This window comes from Neoarthrinium moseri (genome assembly GCF_022829205.1).
Source record: "Neoarthrinium moseri strain CBS 164.80 chromosome Unknown scaffold23_Wmoseri_CBS_16480, whole genome shotgun sequence".
NCBI classification, from domain to species: domain Eukaryota; kingdom Fungi; phylum Ascomycota; class Sordariomycetes; order Amphisphaeriales; family Apiosporaceae; genus Neoarthrinium; species Neoarthrinium moseri.
In genome coordinates this window covers 40,320-65,792 of record NW_026055137.1, presented here as the reverse complement: position 1 = coordinate 65,792, position 25,473 = coordinate 40,320, and the positions used below count along the sequence as shown (strand labels likewise).

The window sequence follows — 25,473 nt, the reverse complement described above, 5'->3', positions numbered from 1 at the left end:
CCAGCGTTGCTTCCAGGGCCCAGGACAAGACGTCAATCCTTGCGCACACATACATATAAAGGCCAGGCGTTAAGACGTAAACAAACTCTGACGAGGCTCTCTCTTCACAGTACTCTGTGTCGTGGCTCGGCTAAAACCTGGTTCTTGGCAGCTCCCAACACATGTCTGCCTGCGCCAAGTGCAGTTCTGACCTGAACCACCTTTAGTTATTTTTTGGTGGTTCTCCTGTCAACCTGATGGGGCCACTATGCTGACTGTTATTGGCAATGAGAAAGGACGACACTCTCCACTGCCTTGCCTTACTGTAGAAGAGTCAGACGACCAGCCGTATTCTGTCGAACGCCAATACTTCTCGGTAATCCACAGGAACCGCTTTGAGCATAATATTTTTTGGATGTGCTATCTACCTAATCGTGATCTCGCAAACCTTCTATACTTATTGACAGCCGAATCATTACTAGCCAGTGGCAGAAGTGGAGAATACTTCAATTGCCTACATAATGTGCGAAAGCACAGCGGCTGTTCCTGCTCTATTCCCAAGTGCTTTTCGACTCTGAGCGCCCACGCTCGATATTCATGCAGCCGAAACAAGCGGATGGCTTCAGCTGAAAGCTCTGCTCGTGCGCTGAGGTGGCTAGGAATACGTGTCCCATCCTACATTGTGATGGCCATGACCTCACTACTCTATCAGGCTAGTATTCGCGGCATCGACCGCTATGTCTATGAACCGCTCCTTCACACCAGATGCTGGCTTCTACTGCTATTTCTTGCGACAACCTGGACGACAGTTATATGGGATAAGGCTCCAGCAAGCAACAGCACCGGCGGCAATCCACTATCGCCGCAGAAGTCGTTGATCGTTGGCCAAGAGAAGTCAGTGAATCCGGGAAGCCAGACATCAGCGGCGTCAAATGTGACGATGTCTACATCACTGGGGAGTCACTTTCAACCGCGATACACGTTTTGGCTCGCCCCCTTCCTCTCACACAGGAAATGTCACGTCTATCGCAAGGCGATAGTCACTGTGCTCTACATATGCCTTCTAGTTGCAGCATTGCTCGAGGTTTACTGGCTGAGCATCACCTTCATGAGGGCCACTGCGAAGACCACGGGATTTTGGTTCAATTTTTTGAAACGGGCAAATCCAATTTGGGTTAATGGAACAGCAGCATTGGGTTTGGTGGGGGTTATGGCTCTTGATGCCGCGGCAATTGTCTTGGGCACTTGCGTTGTGCTGCCGCTGGTGATCTGCTTGCTCGAATTATTGAACTTTAGGATCGAGGATGAGGTAGCCGGCGGGCAATACTGCCACAAGACCCGGGTTGGACATGATACCCTGACAAGTCAGATGGATCATTGAGGGTATGGAGGCAATGCCTTGGTTTGAGAAATTCTATATTGGAGCTCTGATATAATGCTGGTGTGAAGACCTTCAACTACACAAAATATTCAAACCACACAAAGGCAGTAAAAATTATTTCTCAGCATCTTGTGATATATCAAAAGGCTATTTGGCCCGTGATGTGCTGCAAACTGGCGTTGTGGTGGATCAGTGTTGAAAGAGTTGGCCACTGTTCTATATCGCAGATATGGGCTATCTATCCTATCAGAATCAATGTTTGAGTACTAGGAGGGCTGCCAAACTAGTGACACGCTTTTCCAAGGTAAGAAACCTGTTTTCAATGAAGTTGTTGATAAATATGCCACTCCACCAAACTTTTAAGACTGACGCAATGTAGTTCAACTACACTTCAATCGAGAGGAGGGTAAATATTCAGCGACTCAAGTCAGGGAGCTAGCAAGGGAAATTGATTGGTAGGAGTTACAGCTGTGGTCTAGAGTCAAATACACTGCTAGCAGACGCAACGCTCTACCCTTACGTGGTAAATTCGCGTGCAGCCAGACGTTACAAGACTTATCTACCGCAAATGATTCGTCGCCAAATAACGCAATCGTCTAACGCTCCGCCTAGTGTGCAAAAGACGAACGTTGAGGAGACTTGCGAGTAATCACACTGCGTGTGCCATGCAACCGAAAAGAAATTCGTTGGGGTTTGTTGCATATCCAGACCAAGCCAACGTCTCACGGCGCAGCAAGCGAGACCAGTGAAGAAGTGATCCAGGATCATGCACAAACAAAAATGGGACGCACGGGCGCCCTCGGTGGTCTTCCCAACCCGAACTTCGATTTCCGTTTCGAAAAAGACCCTCGATCTGCTTCCCTGCTCACCTGCCCCGATTTACACCATTTCACTTTGGCCTTCGTCCTCACTTTGAACCTCCGATTTGAACGATTCTCTAATGCAAACGATGTGTTACCTAAGCAACTCTCTACTTCTGGGTCTTGGACTGCTGGCATTCTTCCTTTATCAGCGCCAACGCCAAAGAATCGGGGCTGAACAAAGCCATGGCTGCGGACAACCAGTCCAACACCAATCTACCGAGCCTTTCTTTGGATTTGACTTCCAAATGAAGATGTACGCGAATATACCATTTTTGTACCAATTACACCGAAAATATGGCCATACGTACCGAACTCGCTCTTGGGTCACTCTGCCCACGGTCTGCACAATTGCTACGGAGAACATCCGAGAAATAAACGTGTCGAAAGACTTTGGCGTGGAACCCATGAGACTTCCTGGCATGGAGTACTTCTGCGGGAAGGGATTTATTACGACTGATGGAGACACATGGAACCTGTCTAGAAAGCTCCTAAAGCCGTCATTTGATTCAGCCAACATCCGAGATTTCTCTACTATCAGGGAAGAAGCTTCTAATCTTCTAAACCAATTACCAAATGATGGCTCCACCGTGGATTTGCAACCTCTTCTTTATGTCATGGTAGGCTCACTCCAGGAACATGGCGATTCGTTTGTTCGCTAATTCTGACGGGAAGTTTCTCAATTTAGCCTTGCATTTCGTCCTGGGTGTCCATCCTTTGCAGCAGTCGACGGGCGCACCATTGACGGCGGATGAGTTTGTGAAATCATTCCATGGCGCCCTGGTTTATAGCATGTTTAGGGTAATCCTCGGTCGACTTTGGAACTTCGTACCACACAGAGGATATGTCAAAACATGTGCTGCGGCTCACAAGTTTATTGACTACTATATCAACCAAGCGTTGTCAGATCGCGCTCCTCTAAATAACAAGAGTTTGATACAGGGATTATCTGCTCAGACGAACGATGCTATACTAATCAGGAGTCAAGTTATCCAAGCGATGATGGCAGCGCAAGATACAACATCCGAACTTCTTACTAATGCACTGCATCTCTTGGCACGGCACCCTCAGTACTGGGAGCAGCTTCGTGCTGAGTTCGCCGGTCAACCCGAAGATGCGCTTCTGCCAGAAAGTCTTCTGTCGTCCCGATTGACCAAGAATATCTTGCATGAGAGTAAGTTTACATTCTTTTCATAGCGATAGATTCTTATTGATTATCTAATGGTAGCACTACGGCTTTATCCTATTTTCGCACTTCTAGGTCGAGTAGCACTACGAGATGCGAAGCTTCCTGTCGGAGGGGGTCCTAATAATGATCTTCCCATATTTATTCCGAAAGGCTCGACTGTAGTGATGGGTTATTATGCATTACACCGCAACCCAGATGTATTCGGGGAAGATGTAGAGACCTTTAGACCTGAGCGCTGGGATGCAATCAAGCCCGCACAATGGGAGTACTTGGGATTTGGTGGAGGTAATCGAGCATGCCTAGGGCAACAGAAAGCTATGATGGAGGCATCGTATGTTCTCGCTCGGTTTTCTCAAGACATAGTGACCCTGAACAGTAGGGATAAACGACAGTGGAAAGGAGAACTAAAAATGACATGCAAGAGCGCACATGGGTGCAAGGTAGCAGTTACTAGACCAAACACCGAGCCAATGTAGGGTTCATGCCAAGTATAAAGCATATCAACGAAGTCAAGCCTGAATGCTCCCAACTTTTCTCGTCTTTCAGTCACTCATCTGCTTTGCATTTGCCTCCCACTGAGATAAAGGTTTGCATTCTACCAGCACTCGCAAACCGGCACACGACACTGGGTAAAACCTACGTAGTCAACTCCGTAGCACAAGATGTGTTTCATACTATAGACCCAGAGAACTTTAGAACGGTGTATGAATCGAACTGGCAGGAATGGGGCGTTGCACCAGCTAGAGAACAAGCTCTTGAGCCGTTCTGTGGACGCGGCCTGATCAATACCGACAGGCACGACTGGCAAGTGTTGCGAGATATGGTGGGAAATTCGTTCACTGGAACACACATCATCAATTTAACTTCCTTGGGCCAATCCCTGGACACATTGCTCGATGAGAAAATACAGCCTGGTATATCCGTTGATTTAGCCCCCTTATTTTACCATTTCGTAAGTGCTTTCAGGTAATGTTGCGTTTGAATCTTCACTGACGATAATCATATTTAGTTCTTAGATATGAGCGGGGAGTTCCTACTAGGTAAAAGACTAAGTAGTATATCACAGCTTTGCGGGAAAGCTCCTCCAATCAGTTCATCGCAATTCCTTGATGCCTTCCACGGTGCTCTCAGTTGGCTAATAGTACGCGTTTTTTTCGGGGTTGTTAGCCGCAACATCCCGAGTCCAGCCTTTGACAGAAATTGCCAAACGGCACATTCCTTCCTGGACCACTACGTAAGTCTGGCATCAGGTCAAAATAGTCAAGACGACCTGAAAGTGCCGCCAGCTGATATCGCTGTCCAAAACGCACACCACACTTTTGGAATGGCGGGCATTCTCACCGATCACACCAACGATAGGTACTTAATTCGTTCTCAACTTCTTCAATCGATTATGTGTATGCAGGAGACTACATCGACTTTGGCAACGAACACAATATTCTTGCTCTCACGCCACGGGGACATCTGGACGCGTCTAAGGGAAGAAGTTGCGGGAACAGCTATTTCGAAAATCACTACAGACTGTTTAGAGGGTATGTCATTTTTACAGAACATTCTAAAAGAAAGTAAGTCGTGCTGGTAAACCCGTCGCTTTCTTCATTAATTTTCGCGAAAGGTCTTCGACTTTATCCTATTTTCGCCACATCTGGACGGACTTCTCTCCGAGATACCGCTCTACCACGGGGCGGTGGACCAGATGGATGTGCTCCTATTTTTGTCCCTAAAAATTCCAGAATTATCACACTTTTCTACGGTCTGCATCGCGACCCTAAAGTCTTCGGGGACGGTGTAGAATCATTTCGTCCCGACCGGTGGGACCACATCAAACCAAGACCCTGGGAGTACCTACCCTTTAGTAATGGACCACGAGGATGTCTAGGGCAACAGAAGGTTTTAGCGGAGGTAGCTTACGTTATTATCAAACTTGCCTTGAGATATGAGAGAATTGAGAGTCGAGATGACCCAAACTGGGCTGGCGAGTGGGCTCTAACGGCAAAAAACGCCCATGGGTGCAGAGTCGCACTATTTGATATCTGACCGTCATTATCGGTAATGGATGCATGAGAATACTTCCTATATCTTATTTGCATAAGTTTATTACCCGTAACACATCTCATGCTAGATGGGCAACCCAACATTAGTTGACGCAACTTGGGTAAACCCCCCTTCTCTTCCACCCACTCACCCACCCACAAGAAAGGAAAAAGAAAAAGAAAAGAAGAAAGTAAAAGCTGCACGAGACAATGCGATAGCATCATGAATAACATATTTCGTGCCAGTCTTGTCAAGACACGTTATCATTGATAATAGATAATGAACTCGTGCCCTGAAGTCTACTCAGCAGTCTATATCTGATGATATCTACACCACATGCCAAGGCGATTCTGTATAACCGAACCGAAGTATCCAAGCTACGCCAAACGGGGCTTTCTCCCTATTTTAGAAGCAACGTGCTCAGGCGGACGTCGGATGAGCTCTCTTTGTAGATTTGGCAGGATCTGTTGGTCATCGCAACATCGCAGAAGGGAACGATAAGAGGAACGGGTAATCCATAGCGGGTCAAGATTTCCTCCGTCGGACTCGCAAGGTCTCGTTGAGGGGAGGTGCTATATGTCCAAAAAACCACATATTCACAGGTCGCTTGGGGATAGGTTCGATCTCGTAATGCATTGCAATATGAGCTAAACTGATCTTCAGTTGATTCGAGGCGAAAAATCTGCCTGGGCTGCATAATAGTTAACTTCTCGATTATACTCCGTGAGGCTCCGTTAGAACTCTCTGACGAGATGAGAACTTACCAAGCGTGCGAGCCGTGGCTGAAGCCCATGAACTTCTCACTGGTGCTCACGAGCGCAGAAGGCTTCCCGCCATCTGTTCCCGCGAACCTGAATGCGTTGTAGGTCGTGGCATCGGTGTAGTTTTCCTCGTCATGGTGCACGCTGTAGCCGGATATACCGACCTTGACACCGTATGGTATATGGGAGCCATCTGGCAGAGTGACCCCTTCCGGTGCAACAACCATCTTCATAATACCCCTTTCAATGAATCCGTTGAGACGGAGGCTCTCGCGTAGCGCAGAGTCCACATGTGTCATACGTGCCAAGGAGGCTTTGGTGCATGCGCCGCCTTCGAATATCTCACGTGCTACCTCTTCACGCATTGTAGTCAAAGCCTTTTCGCAGTTTAGAGAAGCAGCGACGTCAAACAGTGTGTTGGTGATGGTGATGACTGATGACTGAATGGCTGCGAAGCAAAGGACAGAGAATCGGCAAGCGATGACCCGGGGATCTAAGTCCATTGGATTTGGTGTTGGCTTGGCTAAGGCATGGTTGATTGCCCATTGCACATAGTCGTTCTAAAGGTTGTCAGAAATGGTAGACGGTGAAATGACGAGCAGGTAGACCTACTGGAGGATTTGAGCCAAACAGGGGTAACTTCTCCTTAGAAGTAATCTGGTCTAGTCGCTTCTTGATAAGAGGCATGACGAACCGCGAGCACCGCAGATATTGAATATAGTCGTAGAATGTAACGAAAGGGGCAAATAGACTAGGCCGTACGTCAGTAATTGGCGAATCACAGTAGAAGTGGTGTCCAGGCTCACGGTTTCAAGAAAGCCGGCAAGGCGCTTAATGCAGCAGCACTAAGGGCGACATTCCTATTGAATGAGCGACACGTCGTGATGAACTCCGGATCCCGGCATAATGGCAGACCGATGAAGACGCGGGTTGACATGCGAGCGATGGCCTCTAGCATTGTATCGTACAATCGGACCTCTCGCCAATTCTCCGTATCCGTACCCCACGTATCACGTAGGCAGAGCTCGACTTCGTCAACTATGTCTTCCACGAAAGAGCCGATCTGTTTCGTGAGTTCATACTTGATGATATCCGGATGAACTGGGTCTTTCACTAGATTGGCATGCAGAAAAGTATAGTCCGCTTCGAGGAATTGTCTGTTCACATGCTCCTGGCTCAGACGAGAGTCTGGCTGGTCAAGCAGCCAGCGGATGTCAGAGGATGGGAGAATGACCTGCGGCCCATTGACGAAGTAGGGGAGCACATAAGGCCTATTATTTTTCGAGTACTGTTTACGACCATTAGTTATGTAATTAGTGGTAGAGGAACGTTCTGTAACAGGCGCACCTTTTCATAGCCTTCGTCGAGCAAAGCCTGCAGGTTAAAGAAGCTATTCAGATTGGCTCGAGCTAGACTGATTGAGTTGTGGTGAGCGCCGACACCTGCCCATGGTAGACTGGAATGTAATGCGTGTGTTGAAAATAGACGGCGGACTAGATTCAATACAATAATCGTCGGGATGGCAATATACGTGGCCACTAGCACGAGCGGCGTCATATAGCCTAATAAAGCCATACTGAGACAAGACTTGAGAAGTGCTAAGCTGGTCAAGGCTTGGACAGTAGAGCCATCACCAATTGCTGTCTATGGATAGCTTGAAATTGAACAACATGCGTTGGGAGGCTTCTGCTTAACATCGCACGTCGGCAAGTCTCAGTGAGGCGTAAAGTCCGAGATTTGGGGCAGAGCAGCAGTCGATCTTTTGGTGATGGTATAAAGCAAAGTTCATGTCAGTCGTCCGATGTAGCACCCGTACTGGATCCTTGGTAAGCCGAAAAGCAAAGTGCAAAGTTCATCCATTATGGATCTTGACCATATCGAATTTGCTGTGCGATCTTTCCAGAAGGAAAGAAAGTACGGTGCGGGAGGATAATACTGGATTGAGCCAGGCAGGAAGAGGACTGTCCAAAGAACTAGTCACGGCGTTACACACTAGTCTAGTGGTAGCAGATCATGGAGTCTTCCTTCAGTTACTCAATACGGCGGTACGACCCTGGTAGCTTCGGGGATTCAGCTAGTTCTTATGGGTCTGACTGGGATGAGGGAGTTCAACCTGACGCCCCAGCAGCAGCCGAGTCACCATGTTATCGGTTGTAGACGTGGCTCGGTTCTTCGGACGACGAACCATGTGTAACTGTTGTAGCCACGGATCTGGCTCTTCCGATGCGAGCCTGGCGTCACGCAGTGCACGCCCTCTCTGCCCACGGCGTCGGGCGTTCCCAGGTGATCGGGCCGGGCAAGTTGTAAATGGTTGTAGCACGCTGCATGCTAGCTTCGGCCGAGAATCTGCTGAGTCAAGTCACGACCCAACGCGCCGCTCCCTTCTCAGGCAGAAAAATGAAGCTGTCCACGCTCGCCGGCCGGTGGTTGCAACGTTGCTAATCGACATCCATATCTCGTCCCGACCAGTGTTCTATACCGAAGTTCAATGCTCACGGGAGGTATTTCAACGGGGCTTCGTCTGGCAGAGATGATTTCTAGGATTCATGATATTAATGGCTGCCATCATGGACCAATCGGTATTGAGCCATGGTAGTTCAGATTGAGTGGCTGATCTACTAAGTAGGATCCTGGGTGCCTGCTCTGACGCACCAGGAACCCAACGCCGAGGATGCTGCTTCTTCAGTCCGGGAGCCTATGACATGCAGCATACTGCGGGTAAACTGGGGTGCACAAGCTGAACCTGAACTCACACTTTTGCTAGGCCAAGGAGGGCGGGCTGGAGAGGCGGCATTGGTCGGTGGTCATAGGTCGTACTTCAAATAAGGTTGCGTTATGCCACCGAGTCACAGACACGGGGCAGGAGGACGGAATTGTGGGATACGATAGCACCAATGGACTGCCGCAATATTGCCTGAACCGCTGGCAATAGCCTTCTATGTGACGACGAGTCAATAAATACCGGGCAAGGGTCATGGACGGGAAGTAGCCAAGCCACAGAAAGCCCCCCTACACCGGAACACTAATGCAAGACAACTAGCTGGGGGCAACTTGGGACATGCATCGTCCACGCGCGCAGCGCGAGTCCCCTATCGATCTCGCATGCCGTTCGTTTGTGAGACCCGTCAGTCACGCCGTTGTGCAACAACTCTAGAATCTGACCCTGAGGCGGACGCCCGCAGCGTGTGGTTGGTCCGGCTCGGGCGGGAAGGCTTTCGTCAATATTCGCTCTGACCTATATATTCCGCCTCCCACATATTCAGATCCGTGCAACACGAGATGGTAGCTTTTCTTTTCGGCCTAGGCACCTCAGCGCCTCGGCGACCACAAGTCCTACGTCCTACCCTGACGAGCCAGAAAGAGGAAAAGCCGTGAGTCAGGCGTCAGCGGGAGAGCGATGGCAAAAAAGAGGGAGACAACCAAGGCCCGGCCGAAGAAGGTTCGGCAAGACTTTCCAGAATCTCTGCAGAACACGCACACATGGGCATGGAAAATGGGATCGACACACTCGCTAAAGTGCCTACAGCACACCAGCGATTTAGCGTCTGGCTTTTCCGTCCCGAGTAGCAACTAGCGTTGCAGTGGCTTGCTCGGCTGGGCGTGATGGTGAGAGTGATGAGAAATCCACCATGCTGACCGGTGCGCCAGCGCGTATTTTTCTCGTGTAGAAAAATATATTGTTGATGGATAGAATAGTGTGGCTACGCGTGCCTGCGTCCTTGGGTCGTGCTGAGAAACCGGGTTGATAAATTCTCAAAGCTGGCCCCCCCCCTTAACGTAGACCGAGCCCAGAGCGCCAGTATCGACAAACGCACTGACACAGAACGGCGACGATGCATATCCTCACACTTCTGTCCGTCTTCCTCCTAAATATACTCCCGGTCCTCGCGACACCCGTGGCGGGCTTGGTGGACCTGACGTCTAACCCGCTGCTCGGGGGCCTCCTGTCGCTGGTGGGCAACGTCGGCAACGCGCCGCCGCCGAAGCTGTTGTGGACGCCCAGGCCGTCGCCCGAGTGCGCGGCCGTCAACGGCGGCGAGCTGCAGTGCTGCCGCGGGACCCTGGCGGGCGACCAGCCGTTGGTGGTGTTCCTGGCTGCGGTATACGGATATAAGCTGAACCCTAATGATATTAACGGCCTCGTCTGTAAGTGAACCGCTCCGGAGCTCTTCCGTCTGGGGAGACGCAGGTGCCCTTGAAGCGTAGAGTCCCGTGAGAGAATATATCGTTGACGTTGGATCTTGATAGGTGATAACCAATTGGATCAATGTCCTGGTGTCAAGATTTGCTGTCAGGTCACGGCGTTGGTAGGTCGACCCCCCGAGCGAGCTAGTACGTGAAATCCCTGGCTGACTTGAAGTACGATGTAGAGCCCCTTGTTATCGCTATACTGCCAAGATCAGTAAAGAGAAACATTGCGATGCTTGTGGGTGTAAGGGATATAGGTGGTCATCGGGTTCATTGGAGCGGTTGTCTTCACGGCGGACTAGCGAAGTATCTTCAATGGGCGATCGGCGGATGAATAACTTCGCAAGTTGGTAATATCGCACCGAGAATACCCAATGGGAACCGAAACCGAAACGGCCCTTCCTCTCAGGCATCGCGGCTTATGTTATGATTGATACCAATTCACCTGGTAATAAACCTCGCCTGTCGCCGCGAATGGATTGCAATGCGTAAGATCGCCATCTCATAGCTGAGTTTGGTAGTAGCCTCTACATCGTCTATATGCCCGTCATGCGCGTGTTATACAAGGATTTGTACATAATGATACAGTGACAACCAAGATGCTGGCCTCTTTGTGTTGGCCTCATGATGACAGAATACCATGCCCCTACCCCGATAATGCCCCGTTTACAGGAGTGTACACTTGACCGCCTCTTTCGTGGCCACTCTATGTGGGAGCTGGTCGCCTGCGAAATCCGTGATGATACACGTGTTGGTTGGTCTTGTCTTTGTGTTCTTTTTGATTAGTGACTCGAACTTGCTTCAGTTTGCGCTTTGTACCAGCGAATCTACTTTTGCCGCTTCAACGTCTTCATGGCCATCTCGATGAGGCCATCCTTGGCGTCGCTGTCAGGAAAGGTGTTGAGCGCAGCAATGGCTTGCTGCGAGTAATCCTCGGCCAGGGCGCGGGTCTGTTCTATGCCGTCGCTTTGAAGCACCAACTCTCGGGCCTGTTGCCGTTAGCCTAGCTGCGTGGTGAGTTATGTGACAAGAAATTGCCTTACCCTCTCAGCGTCGCCTTCTCTTTCGAATTTTCGACCCACCAAGGAGCCCAGCTCCGGGTTCGTCTTCCAAGCGAAGAGCAATGGGGCGGTTGCGAGACCCAGCTCCAAGTCCGCGCCAGCCGGCTTTCCTAGATCCTTCTCATTCCTAGTGTAGTCCAGCATGTCGTCCACCAGCTGGAAAGCCAGACCGAGATTCTTGCCATAGGCGTAGGCTGCCTCTACCGTTGTGGCGTCGGCGCGGCCTAGCAGGGCAGATGCCCTACACGACTTGGAGATCAGACTGGCCGTCTTCAGGTACGTCTTTTGGAGATAGTACGTCATGGTCTCCTCGGACCACTTGGGGTTGCGCTCATCGCGCGCCGTATTCTTCAGCTGCATGAACTCGCCCTCGACCAGGTTAGCGATTACGGTGGCCAGAAGCTCCACGACCTCGGCGTTTCGCAGTCTTGCCAGGGCTACCGAGGCACGCCCGAGCAGGAAGTCCCCGGCCAAAACGGCCATCTTGTTTCCGAACTCCAGGTTCGCAGACGGCGAGCCGCGCCTTGCGACAGAATGATCTATAACGTCGTCGTGGAGTAACGAGGCCGTGTGGATCAGTTCGGTGATCTCAGCAAGCCGCCGTTGGGAAGGAAGAATATCGCTCTCAGTCGACTGCGGGTCGGAAGAGAAATCGGTCAGGGGCGTCGAGGGGTTGGCATCACTCAGGATGTCCAATGGCGATATGGACGTGTTGATCCTCTCAGTGGTGTCGGCAGGTGGGAGCTGGGGCGCCTTGGGGCACAGGGCCGTGGCCCTGGACATGAGCAGCACGATCATGGGCCGGACGTGTTTTCCCTCGGCCTGGGTGTAGTATTTGGCCACCTTGTCCAACGAGGGGTGGCCGGATCCCAGCAGCTGGCGGATGTTCCCCGTCAAGAACTTCATCTCCTTGGCGACGATGCGCAGCGGGTCGATCTGCATGCTGTCGGCCTTGGAGGTGGCTCTCGAGACGGCATTGGACACGATGTTGCCGGCGACCTGGACGGCGGCGCCCCATGCCGAGGAGCGTCTCGGCGAGTTGTGGTAGGCGGCTCTCTGGTGGCGTATCCTGAGGTGCAGCGAGGCGGCTCTGCGGCAGTCTGACGGGGGCGAGAGTATCGAGGGCCGACGGACGGCGGCAGCTCGGCTCTCCGCGAGCAGCGAAGCCCCCGGGCGCAGGTGCATGTTGTCGGATGGGGTCTGTCCTGGGACCCAATTAAGTCTGCAAAGGTCCCGGTTACGGTGTAGAGTTCATCGGCACCGGCGCTGCGAGTCTTCGGCGTGCGTCGGTCTCGTGCGAGGTCGCGTCGCAACTGGATGGCGCGGGCTTGGGGACGTCTCTCGAAAAAATTCACGAGCCTCACTCAATGATGACCCGACCGGACGAAAAAGACCCTGGCCCATTGGAGCTAGCTGGTCTCGCTGTGGCGCGACCTCGGCCTGCTGGGCCTGCTGGGCCTGCTGGTTGGCTGGGCCCGCGGGGGCCCCGGTTCACGCCGATCCTGTGGCACAGCGCGCTCAAGTTACTAGGGTAGGTACTCAGTACCTGCATGCCTGCTACCTGCCCTTCATCCGCATGAACTCATTTATCTACCAACGACGACTATAGTGATCAGTCGCTGCTACAGAGAGCTCTGCACCCATTACTCTGATCGGACGTGTGGTGACTCGAGTGAGTAGCTGGGCGAGGCAAATAGCTTTCGCTTGTACAGCAGTATATCGGTCGCTATCTACCTGTGTGCAGGCAAAGTGGACGAGTCAATAATGGATATCATTACAATGCGGCTGTCATACGTCCAAGAAAGACCGTCCTTGGAAACTGAGAACCAGCCATGGACGAGAAGAACCGGTTGTGCATCCGCCAACTTGAACGTGTATAATCCCCTTCCTTTGCTTCCTTTGTAGGAGTTGCCGGCTCCCGGAGGCCCAGAGTGGTGATTGGAGCGAGCGGCCGTCCCGGTGGGGTGGACTGGGGACATGCCAAAAAAAGGCCCAGCGGCGTTCTTGTGGCTTGAGTGCGTCTCAAGGCATCCCATGAAGCGTATCTTCGCTGCCTCGAGCAGACCGGTCTCTGGCTTTGTTGACGCAAGGCGTTGATACCTTTTTACACCAACCCAATTATGGTCTTACTCGCCATGACGACCTCCATAGTGGAGGCCGTGCAGCAACTGGAGGAGCTTGACATGACGCAGGAGTCAGGGCCATCAGCGCCGCATCCAGCAACACCGCCGGATGAAAGCTCCTTGCAAGATGCTACAGTGGGAAACCCGATCTCCCACGGGCAGATCATCGACATATGGAGACGCCTGAAGGCTGAGGGCCATCAAAATCACTCGTTGGAAGGTCTTCTACGCGGCGCGACAATCTACGTTCCGCCACCTCCGCCAAAACCTGAACCGGTATGCAAATGCTTCATCTCGTCCGTCTCCGCGCTCGGCGCTTGCTAACCGTTTGGCAGTCGGAAGAGTATAAGCAGCTCATGGCACGACTACGCCGCGACGAAGAAGAGCGATCCTACGAGCGCATGCTGAAAGCGTCCTCGACGCGCGAAACCTTTGCGCAGCGATTCCCGACGGCGCCCATGTCCATGGCCGACTCCTTTGCCGAAGCGAACAGGCCGAGCCGGCAGTCGGACTGGGGCGAGGACCAGATATCACACGGGGAGGTGCAGAAGCAGGTGACACTGATCGTGAACTTCCTGGTCAGCATTGCCGGGTGCGCCGCGGCCATCTGGATGGTGGCGCGCTGGTGGAGCACGACGGCGCGGCTGTTCCTGACGCTCGGGGGCAGCATCGTGGTAGCGATCGCCGAGGTCGCCGTGTACCAGGCCTACAGCTGGCGCATGGCCGAGGGCGACAAGAAGCAGCGCGACATGAAGGAGGTGCGGCAGATTGTCAAGACGTGGGTCATTGGCGACGACGAGAACAAGGGCGAGGGCGAAGGCCAGGACGACGATGTTGGCCAGGCTGCAGAGGAAGGGAAAGAGCCCGTGTTGCTGCAGCCCAAAGATGGCGGAAACGACAGCACCTTACGAAAGCGCATCGCTGCACCGACTTGAGGTCCCGGACACCAATTGCATTGCATATTTCCTTCTCTGCTCTCGTTCATGTGCCGTACCTACATAACCGTGAGCTAAGCTGCTGGTGACCCCGACAGCTTCAACTTTCTACAGCTGGGCACTGGGCCCCACCCTGACGTGGTTGCTGAACCGCTCAGTGGACCAGCCCAGAGCTGCAGGCGTCCACTGGCCGCCGTGTACAGGCTACTGTTACTGGCCCCCCCAGCGCCCCTGCAGCGCGTACTCCTAGCCCCACCATACCATCCCACTAACTCCAGGAGTCCGACGCGTCTCAGGCCCGACAAGACGCGTCCACCAACCTCGGAGCCCTGGGCCGTATCCCAGAGAGCCCCAGACGCGACACTCTTTAACCTCAGGTGCCTTTCGGACGCGGAGGCCATAGAGACAGCCCGGTGCACACCAAACTGAGCACCTAGTCGATATTCTCCGCACTGTTCAAAGGCAGGTTGTATCTCGATACTATTCCAACCGTTGTCGGCTTGGACCAGGTGTATTCACTCGCCTCCTCGCCCTTTCAGCACCATCGCGATCACCATGGAGAGACCAGCACGAGGTGCTCGAGGTTCAAGGCCTCCCCTCCGCACATACAGCAAGCGCGATAATATGGCCGCCTGCGCAGAGCCACCTACGAAGAAACGCCGAACAGATACAGCCCCTGTGAGGATGGACGCTTCCAACCCTGCCGCAGAACGGGCTATCGAGACCGAATCGTCGCCACAGCCTCTCACTCGTGTCCCAATCCAGGCGCAAATGCCACCGCCTACCGCTCTTCCTTCCGCTCCGGTGCCCAAGAAAGGTACCATCTTGAGCTACTTCAAGGTCCGATCGCCCTCCTCCGCCACCTCCTCGTCGCCATGCGCCATGTCATCCGGGCCCGTCATTCCCTCCTCGACTCCTCCGTCTTCCCCCCCAGTGGTCGAGGCCAGTCGCAAGAAACCCAGAAGATTGACGACCAAGCCTCTCCACCGCTCAGAAAGTCCCGAGCAGAAGAAACACGAAGTCGCCCGGGACAAGTCAAACGAACCCCAGCAAGAGGAGCTGAATGCGGGCAGCATGGTCCTACAGCCTACCAACTCCACTTCCCTCAACCGAAAGCGAGGCAGGGAAGTCGGCAAGTCGGAAGCCGAGAAGCATGGTGGCGCCAGGAGACTCAAGTCGAAACACACGACCCAGACCACCCTGAGTCTGTCCTTAACTGAGAAGCAGTTTGAGGAATGCGCAGAATGCAACATGCTGTACAACCCGTACCACGAGAAAGATGTCAAGATGCACGCGAGACGACACGCCGCGCTGAAGTCGAAGCAGACGAACAAGGCAGTGGTCAGAGTTTGAGTTGTTGGTACATCAGCATTGGCATAGTTGCTTTGGGCGAGCCTGAATATGGCTTCGGCGCCTTGGAAATATTTACGTTAGAATTCTATGATACCCCTGAATACAGATTACATTCAAGACGACTGTTTCTTGTCGTGAGTTCGCGGTCATCCCATCAAATTGTGCAGTATATGCCGTCCTCTGTGAGGATAATGAGGTCTATAATATGAATAGCTACACCGGTCAGGACTAAGCAGCATTCGAGGTCAGCATTCGAGGGAGCTGCACTTTATGAGGCACACCGCCATCTTGAACCGATGTGTCTGCGTGGTAACGACATACATTGCACGGCTCTGCGAGCGACAACACAACCATTCTACGAACGTGGGTGACTAATTACTGACTCGTTGAGTGTCCTGCTCGCAAACGGCCAAACACCTATGACGGGCGGAAGTATCGCATCAAGATAGCACCACGACATCGGCAATATCTGTACGCAGAATAAGTGTACGGATTGGGCTGCTCACCATTGTGCTCAGACGCACCCGGCGATCCAACACATTAATGGTTCATAGGCACGTTCTTGTACGTGTCCACGACCGCTGCCCTATTGGCATCTAGATACTCCCTGAAGGACGTCAATCTGAAGCCCAAGCCCAGTCCCAAGTCATCTTTGGCCACGGTCTCACGGCCGTCTCCCCAGTCCATTCGCAGGAGTTGCGACTGCACAAGGGGGTTCTGCTCCGCGATCGTCTCGGCCTCGGCGCGCTCGTACGTCCTCACGCCCAGCTCCCTGCCCGCGAACTCGCCCAGCAGTTGGAACTCCTCCTGCAGCGGGAGCACCTCTCCCGTGATTTCGACCACCCTCCCGGCCCAGGCCCCGGGATGCAGGAGCGCCTCTGCGGCGATCCTCCCCACGTCCTCCGGGTCTACGAGCCGCATGCCAAAGTCGGGCGGGAATGCTGTATTCCAGACGCCTGTTTTGATCACTGATACGCAGATTAGCCGTCTACGACTGTCACATTATTACTTCCTGTTGGAGCAGCCTTGCCGCCAATGTCCTCAGCGGCAGAACAGCAAAAGGGGTTAAGAGAGATAGTCCATTGTCACTCACGGTCTGGGAACTGGAAGTCGGCCCACGGCTGGATGTAGTTGGTCATGAACTCGCTCGGGCGCAGAATCGTATACGTCCTCGCCGCGGCCCCCTGGGTTCCCGCTCCCCCGCCCTCGTCAGCGAATCCCCTGACCATCTCCTCCCCAGCGGCCTTGGAGCGGAAGTACCCGGCCAGGAAGGCGTTGCGCCGCAGACCCGGCGCGTCTTCCCCGTACAGCCCCATGGCGTGCACGGTGCTGTAGACGACGTGGCGCACGGAGGGCGTGCCGCGCGCCGCGGCCAGGATCCGGCCCGCGGCGCGCACCTCGGCGTCGGCGTCGGAGAAGGACGGCCACGAGATGAAGAAGGCGGCCCGCGTGCCCGCCAGCGCGGCGCGCAGCGAGGCCCCGTCCTGGTCCTTCCCGTCGTCCCAGTCGCCCTCGAAGAGCACCGCGCCAGCGGACGCCAGGGCCTGCGACGCCGCCGACGTCCGCGAGCGCACGTACACGTGGACCGTGTGGCCGGCGGCCAGGAGCGCGCGGGCGGTGCTGCCGCCTTGCTTCCCGGTTGCGCCGGCGACGAAGATGGCCACCATTGTGATCTGGCTATCTTGATGGAAGCTCTGATTATATAATTAGCCGGAGACTGTATCGCGAGGCCTAAAGCTCTTTTGGTGGAGAGGTGTTTGGTGAACGGCAGCGGATGCTAGGTCCTATGTATTTAGGATAGTTAATAGCTGAGATGCTGGTCGAGCGCCGTAAGAACTCTCTTGGATTTTGTATATGATATGATGTGTTACACGCTATCGCCTGGCTCAAGTCCACATGGCCTCTTGCCACGGCGCTGATGGTGTTTGAGGGGCGCGGATAGTGGGACGTCGAACGGGGTTCGCTCTTGTGGATGCCCCGGATCCCATCAAGATGGCGTCTCGCAGGAACAACAGCAATCAGTGCGCTGCACAATGTCTAATCCAGGTCCATAGCTAGATGGTTTCGTCAAAGTAGCCCCGAATCGGAGAAAACTGTTTACAGCATCGAGCCAATCGTAGCCCACGAGCTTTCATGCATTATGAATCACGCCATGTGACGAGAGAAGTAAGTCTCCGAACACCCTAGTTGGTTGCTTAGAAATCCAGCCAGCCCCGACTACCAAGGAGCCTATCGGGCGCCCTGATTTTCCCAATGTAAGGAGGGAACAAGGTGCTTACAACAAACGTTTATGACACGTCATTTTGATGTACAGAGCAACGTGCGAATCACCAAACTCTTTAGTCACTTGCGAGGAAACTTGAGTTGACAATACTGGCGAAATGAATTTGATGACTTATACTGAACTTCTACTGACACAGATCGCTCTCCTTGCAAGTACTGAGACAAGTTCTTGGTTTGACAAGCGCGGTGATATTACACTCTTCTAACGATTCACCGCATATTTGGTATTGTGGTAATGACTCCATCTTCAATGGCTTATAAATCTCTCAAGTGCTTCTTTGAGGTATCAATTTTACGCTAAGCCTCACATAATAAGGCCTCGTTCATAATACAGCTTGTGAACAGCTAAGGCCGCCCCTCTTAGACATGCGTCTAGCGTCGATAAGTCGAGAGTGTCGTCTCGGAGAATAGTCCAGCATCTAACGACCTTGAGGAGGTAGAACGGTGCTGGGCGAGCTCCTATTAAGGATCAACTGTACTGACCCTTCCTTGCAAGATTTACACTGACACAAACTGTGTCTGATAATCTTTATCAAAGCTAGAGCGATAGTAAGTTATCACAGTATAATAGCAGAAGCTTAACTGGCCAAAAGTACTTACATGGAATCACTACAAAATATCAAAGTGCATTTCAACTTCACTTCTGCGTCCCTCGAAATACATAGTCCGCGGCTATGAGAACCACGCATCGTAATGAGTCACTAGTCATAATGAATATGACCTAGCAGGTCAGGGAGGTCAACGTTGCCTTGGCACGTTAGGGAAGCATTGCTATCAAACAGAGATAACCAAACAAAAAGCGAATAAGAAGTGCTTCGACCAGTATTTGAACCCTAGTCCTGGAGAAAACTGTCGCAAAAGTTGGTCTCTCCAGAAGCTGGCAAAAGAGTTCGGGCACCGCACCCCCGTAGGGGGACGAATGCCCTACGTCTCTACTACGATTACACCTACGCCATGCACCTGTGGAACACTGGAAGGCTCTACTGCTACGCGGAATAGCTAAGTCAGGCTCTACCTAATGTCTACAATAAGTGCGCACTTTACAACTCGGCCAAATGGCCGCCTACGAGCTACGAGGCCCCTGGGGGCAGGGAAGTCTTGCTCTATTGCACCTTGTAAGGCTAATGGGACTAGTCAATTTGGCCAATGACGTTTGTTTCTATTAAAATGTTTGCTACGGCAATGGAATGTTTGCTCATAGACGAGCGCGGTGGCTTGGTTGCTGAGGTTTCGTCGATACGAGCGGCACGTGGGGGAGAACCCCTATTTCGGATGTCTTGAAGGCAACTAATCATGTGCCTCAACATTTCCAATATGGAACGGAAAGTATCATCAAGTTAAGAGAACTGAATCCTGGCGTTAGAGTCGGAAGTAACGTATGCTGTTGTAGGCTCTGCGTCAGCTGTTGCCAGTACGCTTTCCCGCTGGCAGCGAGCTGCTAGAGCTAGAGCGTCAAATAAGTATGAACCTGTTGAAGACGCGCCTTTAGATCAAGCACTTGTCATTATTTTTCTGGGTCTCTCAATCTAAGGTACCAGTAGCGGACAATCGAAACCATATACAGAGAAACAAGCATGGATAAACCCACAGGACTCAACTGTGAAGCATGGAGCAGCGGACAGCGACTTTCACGAAAGAGAATGCTACAATTGAATTTCTTCAATTGCGTAACGTATGCTTGCTGCCATCAGCCTTGTTGGGCGCAGTTTTGTGTTACACGTTGCCGTCTTATACGGTACTATTGTTGGTTGCATTTGTATACCATAGTCAATAAGCAGCACCATAAGAAGGGACATTAGGTACTTCATGAATCATTTGATTAAAAGAAGATTGGAAGCGAGCGTAAGAATTAAAACTATCATTACAGGCAGTGTATCTCTGGGACGTCACTACCAAGTATGCTGAACACTGGCTATGTAGCAACAGATTATGGTATACAGTTGGCTTCTTCGTGGAAAAGCACGTTCATTCGGATCATGCAGCTGCACTCCAACCATGCTGAGTGTCCTACAACGCAAAGCTACCCTTGCTAGCGCCTGGGTAGGTGTCGACGAGATGGGTCAGGAGGTCGGTGCCGTTGGCGGTCAAGTCCGACCAATCGGGGCAGGACAGGTCCAGAAGAGGGTCAAGAATCGCGTTGTTGACGAGTTCGAGGGGCTTCTCGAGAGTCTTGAAAAGGTTCGAGAGCGAGTTTGGAGCAAAAGTTTTGACAACCTCAAGGGCGAAGCAGATCAGGTTGTTGCCCTCCAGCAGGGACGCTGTGTTTACCAAGCCACCAGTGACATCCTCAAGGTTGACACCGGCGAAGGAGTTGGTCTTGCCGAGGTTGCCACCAATGCTCGCCAGGTTGGGATGCTCCAAGAACCAAGCGATGAGATCGAGATTCAGGAAGACCAGGTTATAGTCGACCGCGATGCGGTACCAGTTCTGGGGGATCTGTTCCCAGCCTTCCTTGTATACCAACTCGCCACCCTCCTCGTAGACGCCGAAGAAGCTGGCGAAGACCTCCTTAGCTAGACAGAGAATCAGCAATAAGCAACGATATTGATGGGGATCACTTGACTAACTCATGTTGCCGCCCTGAGGAAACTCTGTTGAGTGGTTGCTGAGGAGTCGGCCCACGAATGCGTAACCGGCATTGCGAGCGATCATGCCAGTGTAAGGGCCGTAGTAGAAGTACGGGTTGATACCGATGCTCTCATCGAATCGCTGAGAAGCACGGGCACCGATGTTCTCCATCGTCAAGGCACCGTCGATAGAGTTATAGATGTCCAGGAAGAGCGTCATGTTCATGGTCCACGCATTCCCGGTCACGTAGAGATCGTCACGAGTGCCCGAAGAGTCACTCTCAATCCAGTTGTGACTGCCATAGAGACCTTGAGGAGTACCAAGAAGACCCAGAAGATTGCCAAGAATGTTGGAAACCTTAGAAGTCTCGCCACCAATGGAGAATCCAGGGTTAAGAGAGAGCGGGTTACCGACACCGACTGTTCCCATCACTGAAAGAACAGTGATCAAATCCACGCCCATACCGTAGACCGTGTTCACGGACTCAATAAGGTCCAAGAAGCCTACCACGCCATCACGTGGAATGTAGCCGTGGTTCGCCAGAGCGTTCAGGCCAGGACATGGTCCTCTCTGATCCCCTTTGCGGAAATTTGGGGGCTGAAACGCATGGTCACCGCTAACTAATGATCGTTAACTCCTAGCCGCAAGTTTGAAAAGGTGAACCGCAACTAACCGTCAATGGGATCAGTCAGAGGATCGAACAACAGGCGCTTCTCTTTGATCCGCAGCAGGCTGTCGTGCAACTTCTGTGGAGAGATATCGGAGCTGTCTATAAAGCCGCGCTCTGCGAGCTTGGCAAAGTTGTCGGCCGTTGGGAAAGAGTGGACCAAGGCCGAGAATGGCGCCAGAAGCACGGCGTAAAGGCCGAATGATCGCATGGCGGAATTCGTGTATACGCAATGCAAAAGTAAGGTTAAAGGAGCGACTGGGGATGAAAACCATCCAGAAGGTTGACATTGCGGCAGACAAGCAAGTCATTCATAATTGGGGGCTCAACAGAGGCTAGATAATTCTCCTAAAGCGGGTCATGTCAATCAGCTCCCGGCGTCGCGGATGGCTTCAAATTGTCAATTGAGCCGCGGTCATCATGACTAGAAACCCCCAGGAAAGGCATCCTCGTGAGGGCGGGCTTCATTAGCAAACGTCGCAGAAATTGAGACCGTCGATTGCGTCGTGATGAAAATGGCCAAGATCTTCATTCAGGAACCCCGCCCCATTGTCTGTTCACAAGCCATTCGCCGGCTGGGATTCCTAGGCAAGGATGCAATACCGACACCCTGTATAGTCAGGGTTAGCTTATGGCACTAAGTGGGAACTGTCATCTAGTTCTTATCCTCCTAGCCGTCAACGGTCTTGGAGTGTGGGGGTGACGAGGAGACCCTTGCAGCTTTGAAAGGCTCCAAGTTCAGGGGTACGTATCTGCCCTGCTGCCCTGGATCTCTAGGTGGGGAGGACAAATATGCAGACTCCACGAGAGCGTCAAGAAATCTAGGTTTAGGTCCGCACTTAGCGCACCCACGATTCTGTCAACATGGGCGCCCAATAGGAATTGTGTCGGACACTGGTACCTAGGGCCTAGCTCTCGAGGATGACTGCCGGCTCCAGTCCGTGACCATGATTTCCTTGGAACCATCAGGCCATGTTCCAGCATGGGGCCGGCGCGGTTTAAAATGCTGAGTTGTGGATCTGCATCGATCTTGCTTCAACAGGTTCCAGGGTCTCCATGTTGAGCCTGGGCAAGGAGGCTCACCCGGATTGGGTGATGTTGCGAAGAAATCATACATAGTACGTGCCTGCTGGCCGCTACTGTGTACATATCTATACATGTACGTAGTATGATCGTCAACCGTCCCAGAGATCCGGGCCGTCCGTGATTGCGTCGAAGAAGTATCATCGGAGCGGGATAAACGGTTGTGGATCATTGGTGGGCCTATCACTGGGGAGAACGGAATTCGAACTGTAAAGGAAACGAACAGCGACGGATTGCATTCGCGTCGTGAACCTTGCACAGTCCATGAGGTTCACGATGCCAGCAAGGATAGAGCTGTTTGCCCATGCTTGCCAATGTTACCCTGCGATAAAACATACTTGCCGGGGACGTAACCCTGCACTAAGTATGGGTCTGATAATAGGGAACTCTGTGCACTGTTGTGGCTTGCGTCTGAACCATGGCCTGGGCCCTCTCATGGACCGATATACTGTCCGGTCAAGAGCACGTAAAAGTTTCTCGAAACCCAGTCCTCGCGAGATCCGTGACAGCTGCAAGAGACCCTCGTCTTCTTGCCTCCCAACTCCTCGGTACCGGCCGAGTGAACCTCTCGCCCGGCCTGCGGGTCTTTCTACCAGTTGTGGGTTTTCGGCATTGCATGACATGCCAGGTAGAAACCCTGGGTCTTGGATATCTCGACTTGTTTAAAGCTTTCACCTTCCCCGCCTCTTCCTCTCTTTCGAGCAGGACCTCTTCAGCCTGTCTATGAGCCTATAGTGCGGCTATCATGAAGTTCTTCACTGGCCTGCTGACGGTTTTAGCCGTCCTGTCTGGACATGCTATTGCGGCCTCTCTCCTCGAGACTGCTGCGGCTCTTTACCCCTCCTGTGCTGTAGGTTACTGACATTTATCTCCACCCGTTCATTGATCTGGAAGACCTGGTACACTGACGCAAAATCCTCTCAGATACCTTGCTTGTCAGAGTTTGTGCCACCATCCGGTTGTCTCGCAGGAACCCCTGCGGAAAACAAATTATGCCTGTGTACCAACACCACACTCCAAGCTGAAATAACGGGCTGTGTCCTGAAAAGTTGCACAACATACGAGGGCCTGGGTAAGTAGACACTGGATAGACATGAGTTCCCCTGCTAGAACTTTGCTAACCCAGTCAATAACAGCGGTTAAGAACGGTACCTACACGATATGCGGCCTCCCAGTTCGCGACGAAAGAGCCACCCCTTTGTTAGTTGGCGTCATCGGAGGAGCAGTTGCTTTACTAGTTTTCATTATGAGGATGTGTTCGAGCCTTCCGACAGGCGGTCGTCTACTTGGATGGGATGACTGGACGATGGCGATCACGGTTGCTTTTGCCGCGCCACCAACCATCTTCTCGGTCTTGTTATCCAAAAATGGCCTTGGTAAAGACATGTGGACATTGCCCCCGAAGAACATTGAAAACGTGCTTTTCGTGAGTCTCAAATACGCCGATGACTTGCATTAACTAACATCTTTTGAAAGTATTACTACCTCGGCGAGATCTTCTACTTCGCTGCGCTTTCGATGAACAAAATCTCGCTGTTGCTGTTCATCCTCCGAGTGTTTCCGGACAAAGCGTTTCGAAAGATTGTCTTCGTGGTCTGCGGCTTGTGTGTGGGATATGGAATAAGCTTCATTGTCGCAACTGCATTCCAGTGTAACCCAATCCCCTACTCGTGGTTGCAGGTCGACAGTACGGTCGAAGGGACCTGCAACAATATCCACCTTCAAGGATGGATGAGCGCGATCTGCAATATTGTCATCGACATTATCATTATTATCCTACCTTTGAAGAACTTGTATGCGCTTCAGATCAAGCTCAAGAAGAAGATTATGATTATGTTCATGTTCTCGCTGGGTATCTTGTAAGTTGGCTTGAAAAGCTTGGAAGATGAGAAACTGACTTCGCCTAGTGTCACAATCGTTAGTGTAATCAGATTGCGTTCTTTGATCGTATTTGCGAACACTCAGAATCCTACATGTATGCTACTAATCTTTCATTGCCCCAGTTCACAAGCTAACTATATACTTTAGGGGATTACAGTGAAGCTGCTTGGTGGAGTACTGTCGAGCTCCATGTCGGCATCGTTTGTGCTTGCCTTCCGAGCTTACGATCTCTGTTCATCAACCTCGGTGTCCGCGTCCTCGGTTCCAGTAATGACAAGTCTCGTAGCTACGCTACTGGCGGCTCAAACCTTGCAAGCGCCAGACGTGGCAACATGACGGGCGAAAAGTCTCAGAGTGTTCCGAAGCATGGTGACGAAGGTGACTTCATCCCGTTGGTAGACGTACCTGACAACAAGTCCACTCACAAGCAATTCGGTGTAGCCGTTAGCGAGACAGATAGTTACGACGAGACTGGAACGCACAACTTCCAAGGCCGATCCTTCAAGTAGAGGAGAGTGCCCGCCATGTTATACTGAAGGTTGGAGGGGTTTCTTTTTTCTTATTACTAAAGCGCGCATTGGATTCTTGGATCTCACGGCGTCGAAAAGATCACCGAGAGCTCGGGCTCTGCAGAGCAGTATTTACCCCGACATCTACTCGAACGTTCTACAACGTAGAACTAAGTTACACTTCATTACTTCAAGAGCGTTCTTGTTCTCTGTTCATAGCCAAACAGGCTCAATGTGACTTGCAATGCCAATCTACCACAAGAAAGTGCATGGTCATGGGTGACTGACCCGCAGATATGATCGGTGGCCTGTCTTGTCATGATATGAGCCCCTGTGAAACTGCAGCCAAGTTGCTGGAATATCTTAGGGGGTCAGATCAGCCACCGGAAGGATCCCTAGTTCGACGAGGTACTTGGCTTTCCCTGGAATTCCGGCTCACGTCTCCCGGGCATAATCCGTCTATCTCTTAGTTAACCGCGACACAGTGCAGATCGGTCGCAGCGAAGGCTTTCCGTGCAAGCGGGGACGAGGTTGAAAGAAGGCAGCCCTGTTTGAACAGTAGGCCAAGTCTAGTGGATGGTCGACCCTAGCTGTTTTGCACGAATCAGCGGGGCTGGA

At 52.2% G+C, this 25,473-nt stretch overlaps 8 protein-coding genes across 8 annotated transcripts; 4 read left to right on the top strand and 4 right to left on the bottom strand.

Annotated features, from left to right (window-relative positions):
* Window positions 1-6,203: 6,203 nt before the first annotated feature.
* JN550_006513 (uncharacterized protein) lies at window positions 6,204-7,779 on the bottom strand (the record flags this gene model as incomplete). Its single annotated transcript, XM_049318260.1, has 4 exons — window positions 6,204-6,764; window positions 6,817-6,955; window positions 7,011-7,492; window positions 7,552-7,779. 4 exons carry the CDS (start codon window positions 7,777-7,779, stop codon window positions 6,204-6,206), a joined length of 1,410 nt encoding a protein of 469 aa, XP_049171401.1.
* Window positions 7,780-10,037: 2,258 nt separating this feature from the next.
* Window positions 10,038-10,358, top strand: JN550_006512 (uncharacterized protein; the record flags this gene model as incomplete). The annotated part of the gene is made up of 1 exon (XM_049318259.1): window positions 10,038-10,358. One exon carries the CDS (start codon window positions 10,038-10,040, stop codon window positions 10,356-10,358), a length of 321 nt encoding a protein of 106 aa, XP_049171400.1.
* Window positions 10,359-11,219: 861 nt separating this feature from the next.
* JN550_006511 (uncharacterized protein) lies at window positions 11,220-12,638 on the bottom strand (the record flags this gene model as incomplete). The annotated part of the gene is made up of 2 exons (XM_049318258.1): window positions 11,220-11,381; window positions 11,436-12,638. 2 exons carry the CDS (start codon window positions 12,636-12,638, stop codon window positions 11,220-11,222), a joined length of 1,365 nt encoding a protein of 454 aa, XP_049171399.1.
* A 950-nt stretch (window positions 12,639-13,588) lies between these two features.
* Window positions 13,589-14,511, top strand: JN550_006510 (uncharacterized protein; the record flags this gene model as incomplete). The annotated part of the gene is made up of 2 exons (XM_049318257.1): window positions 13,589-13,852; window positions 13,912-14,511. The coding sequence occupies 2 exons, from the start codon at window positions 13,589-13,591 to the stop codon at window positions 14,509-14,511; spliced, it is 864 nt and encodes a 287-aa protein (XP_049171398.1).
* Window positions 14,512-15,066: 555 nt separating this feature from the next.
* JN550_006509 (uncharacterized protein) lies at window positions 15,067-15,864 on the top strand (the record flags this gene model as incomplete). The annotated part of the gene is made up of 1 exon (XM_049318256.1): window positions 15,067-15,864. The coding sequence occupies one exon, from the start codon at window positions 15,067-15,069 to the stop codon at window positions 15,862-15,864; it is 798 nt and encodes a 265-aa protein (XP_049171397.1).
* Window positions 15,865-16,404: 540 nt separating this feature from the next.
* Window positions 16,405-17,531, bottom strand: JN550_006508 (uncharacterized protein; the record flags this gene model as incomplete). Its single annotated transcript, XM_049318255.1, has 2 exons — window positions 16,405-16,832; window positions 16,958-17,531. 2 exons carry the CDS (start codon window positions 17,529-17,531, stop codon window positions 16,405-16,407), a joined length of 1,002 nt encoding a protein of 333 aa, XP_049171396.1.
* A 2,623-nt stretch (window positions 17,532-20,154) lies between these two features.
* On the bottom strand, window positions 20,155-21,593 carry JN550_006507 (uncharacterized protein; the record flags this gene model as incomplete). The annotated part of the gene is made up of 3 exons (XM_049318254.1): window positions 20,155-20,660; window positions 20,715-21,335; window positions 21,389-21,593. The coding sequence occupies 3 exons, from the start codon at window positions 21,591-21,593 to the stop codon at window positions 20,155-20,157; spliced, it is 1,332 nt and encodes a 443-aa protein (XP_049171395.1).
* A 1,617-nt stretch (window positions 21,594-23,210) lies between these two features.
* On the top strand, window positions 23,211-24,855 carry JN550_006506 (uncharacterized protein; the record flags this gene model as incomplete). Its single annotated transcript, XM_049318253.1, has 6 exons — window positions 23,211-23,315; window positions 23,390-23,537; window positions 23,602-23,891; window positions 23,942-24,324; window positions 24,373-24,440; window positions 24,494-24,855. The coding sequence occupies 6 exons, from the start codon at window positions 23,211-23,213 to the stop codon at window positions 24,853-24,855; spliced, it is 1,356 nt and encodes a 451-aa protein (XP_049171394.1).
* Between the last annotated feature and the right edge of the window lie 618 nt (window positions 24,856-25,473).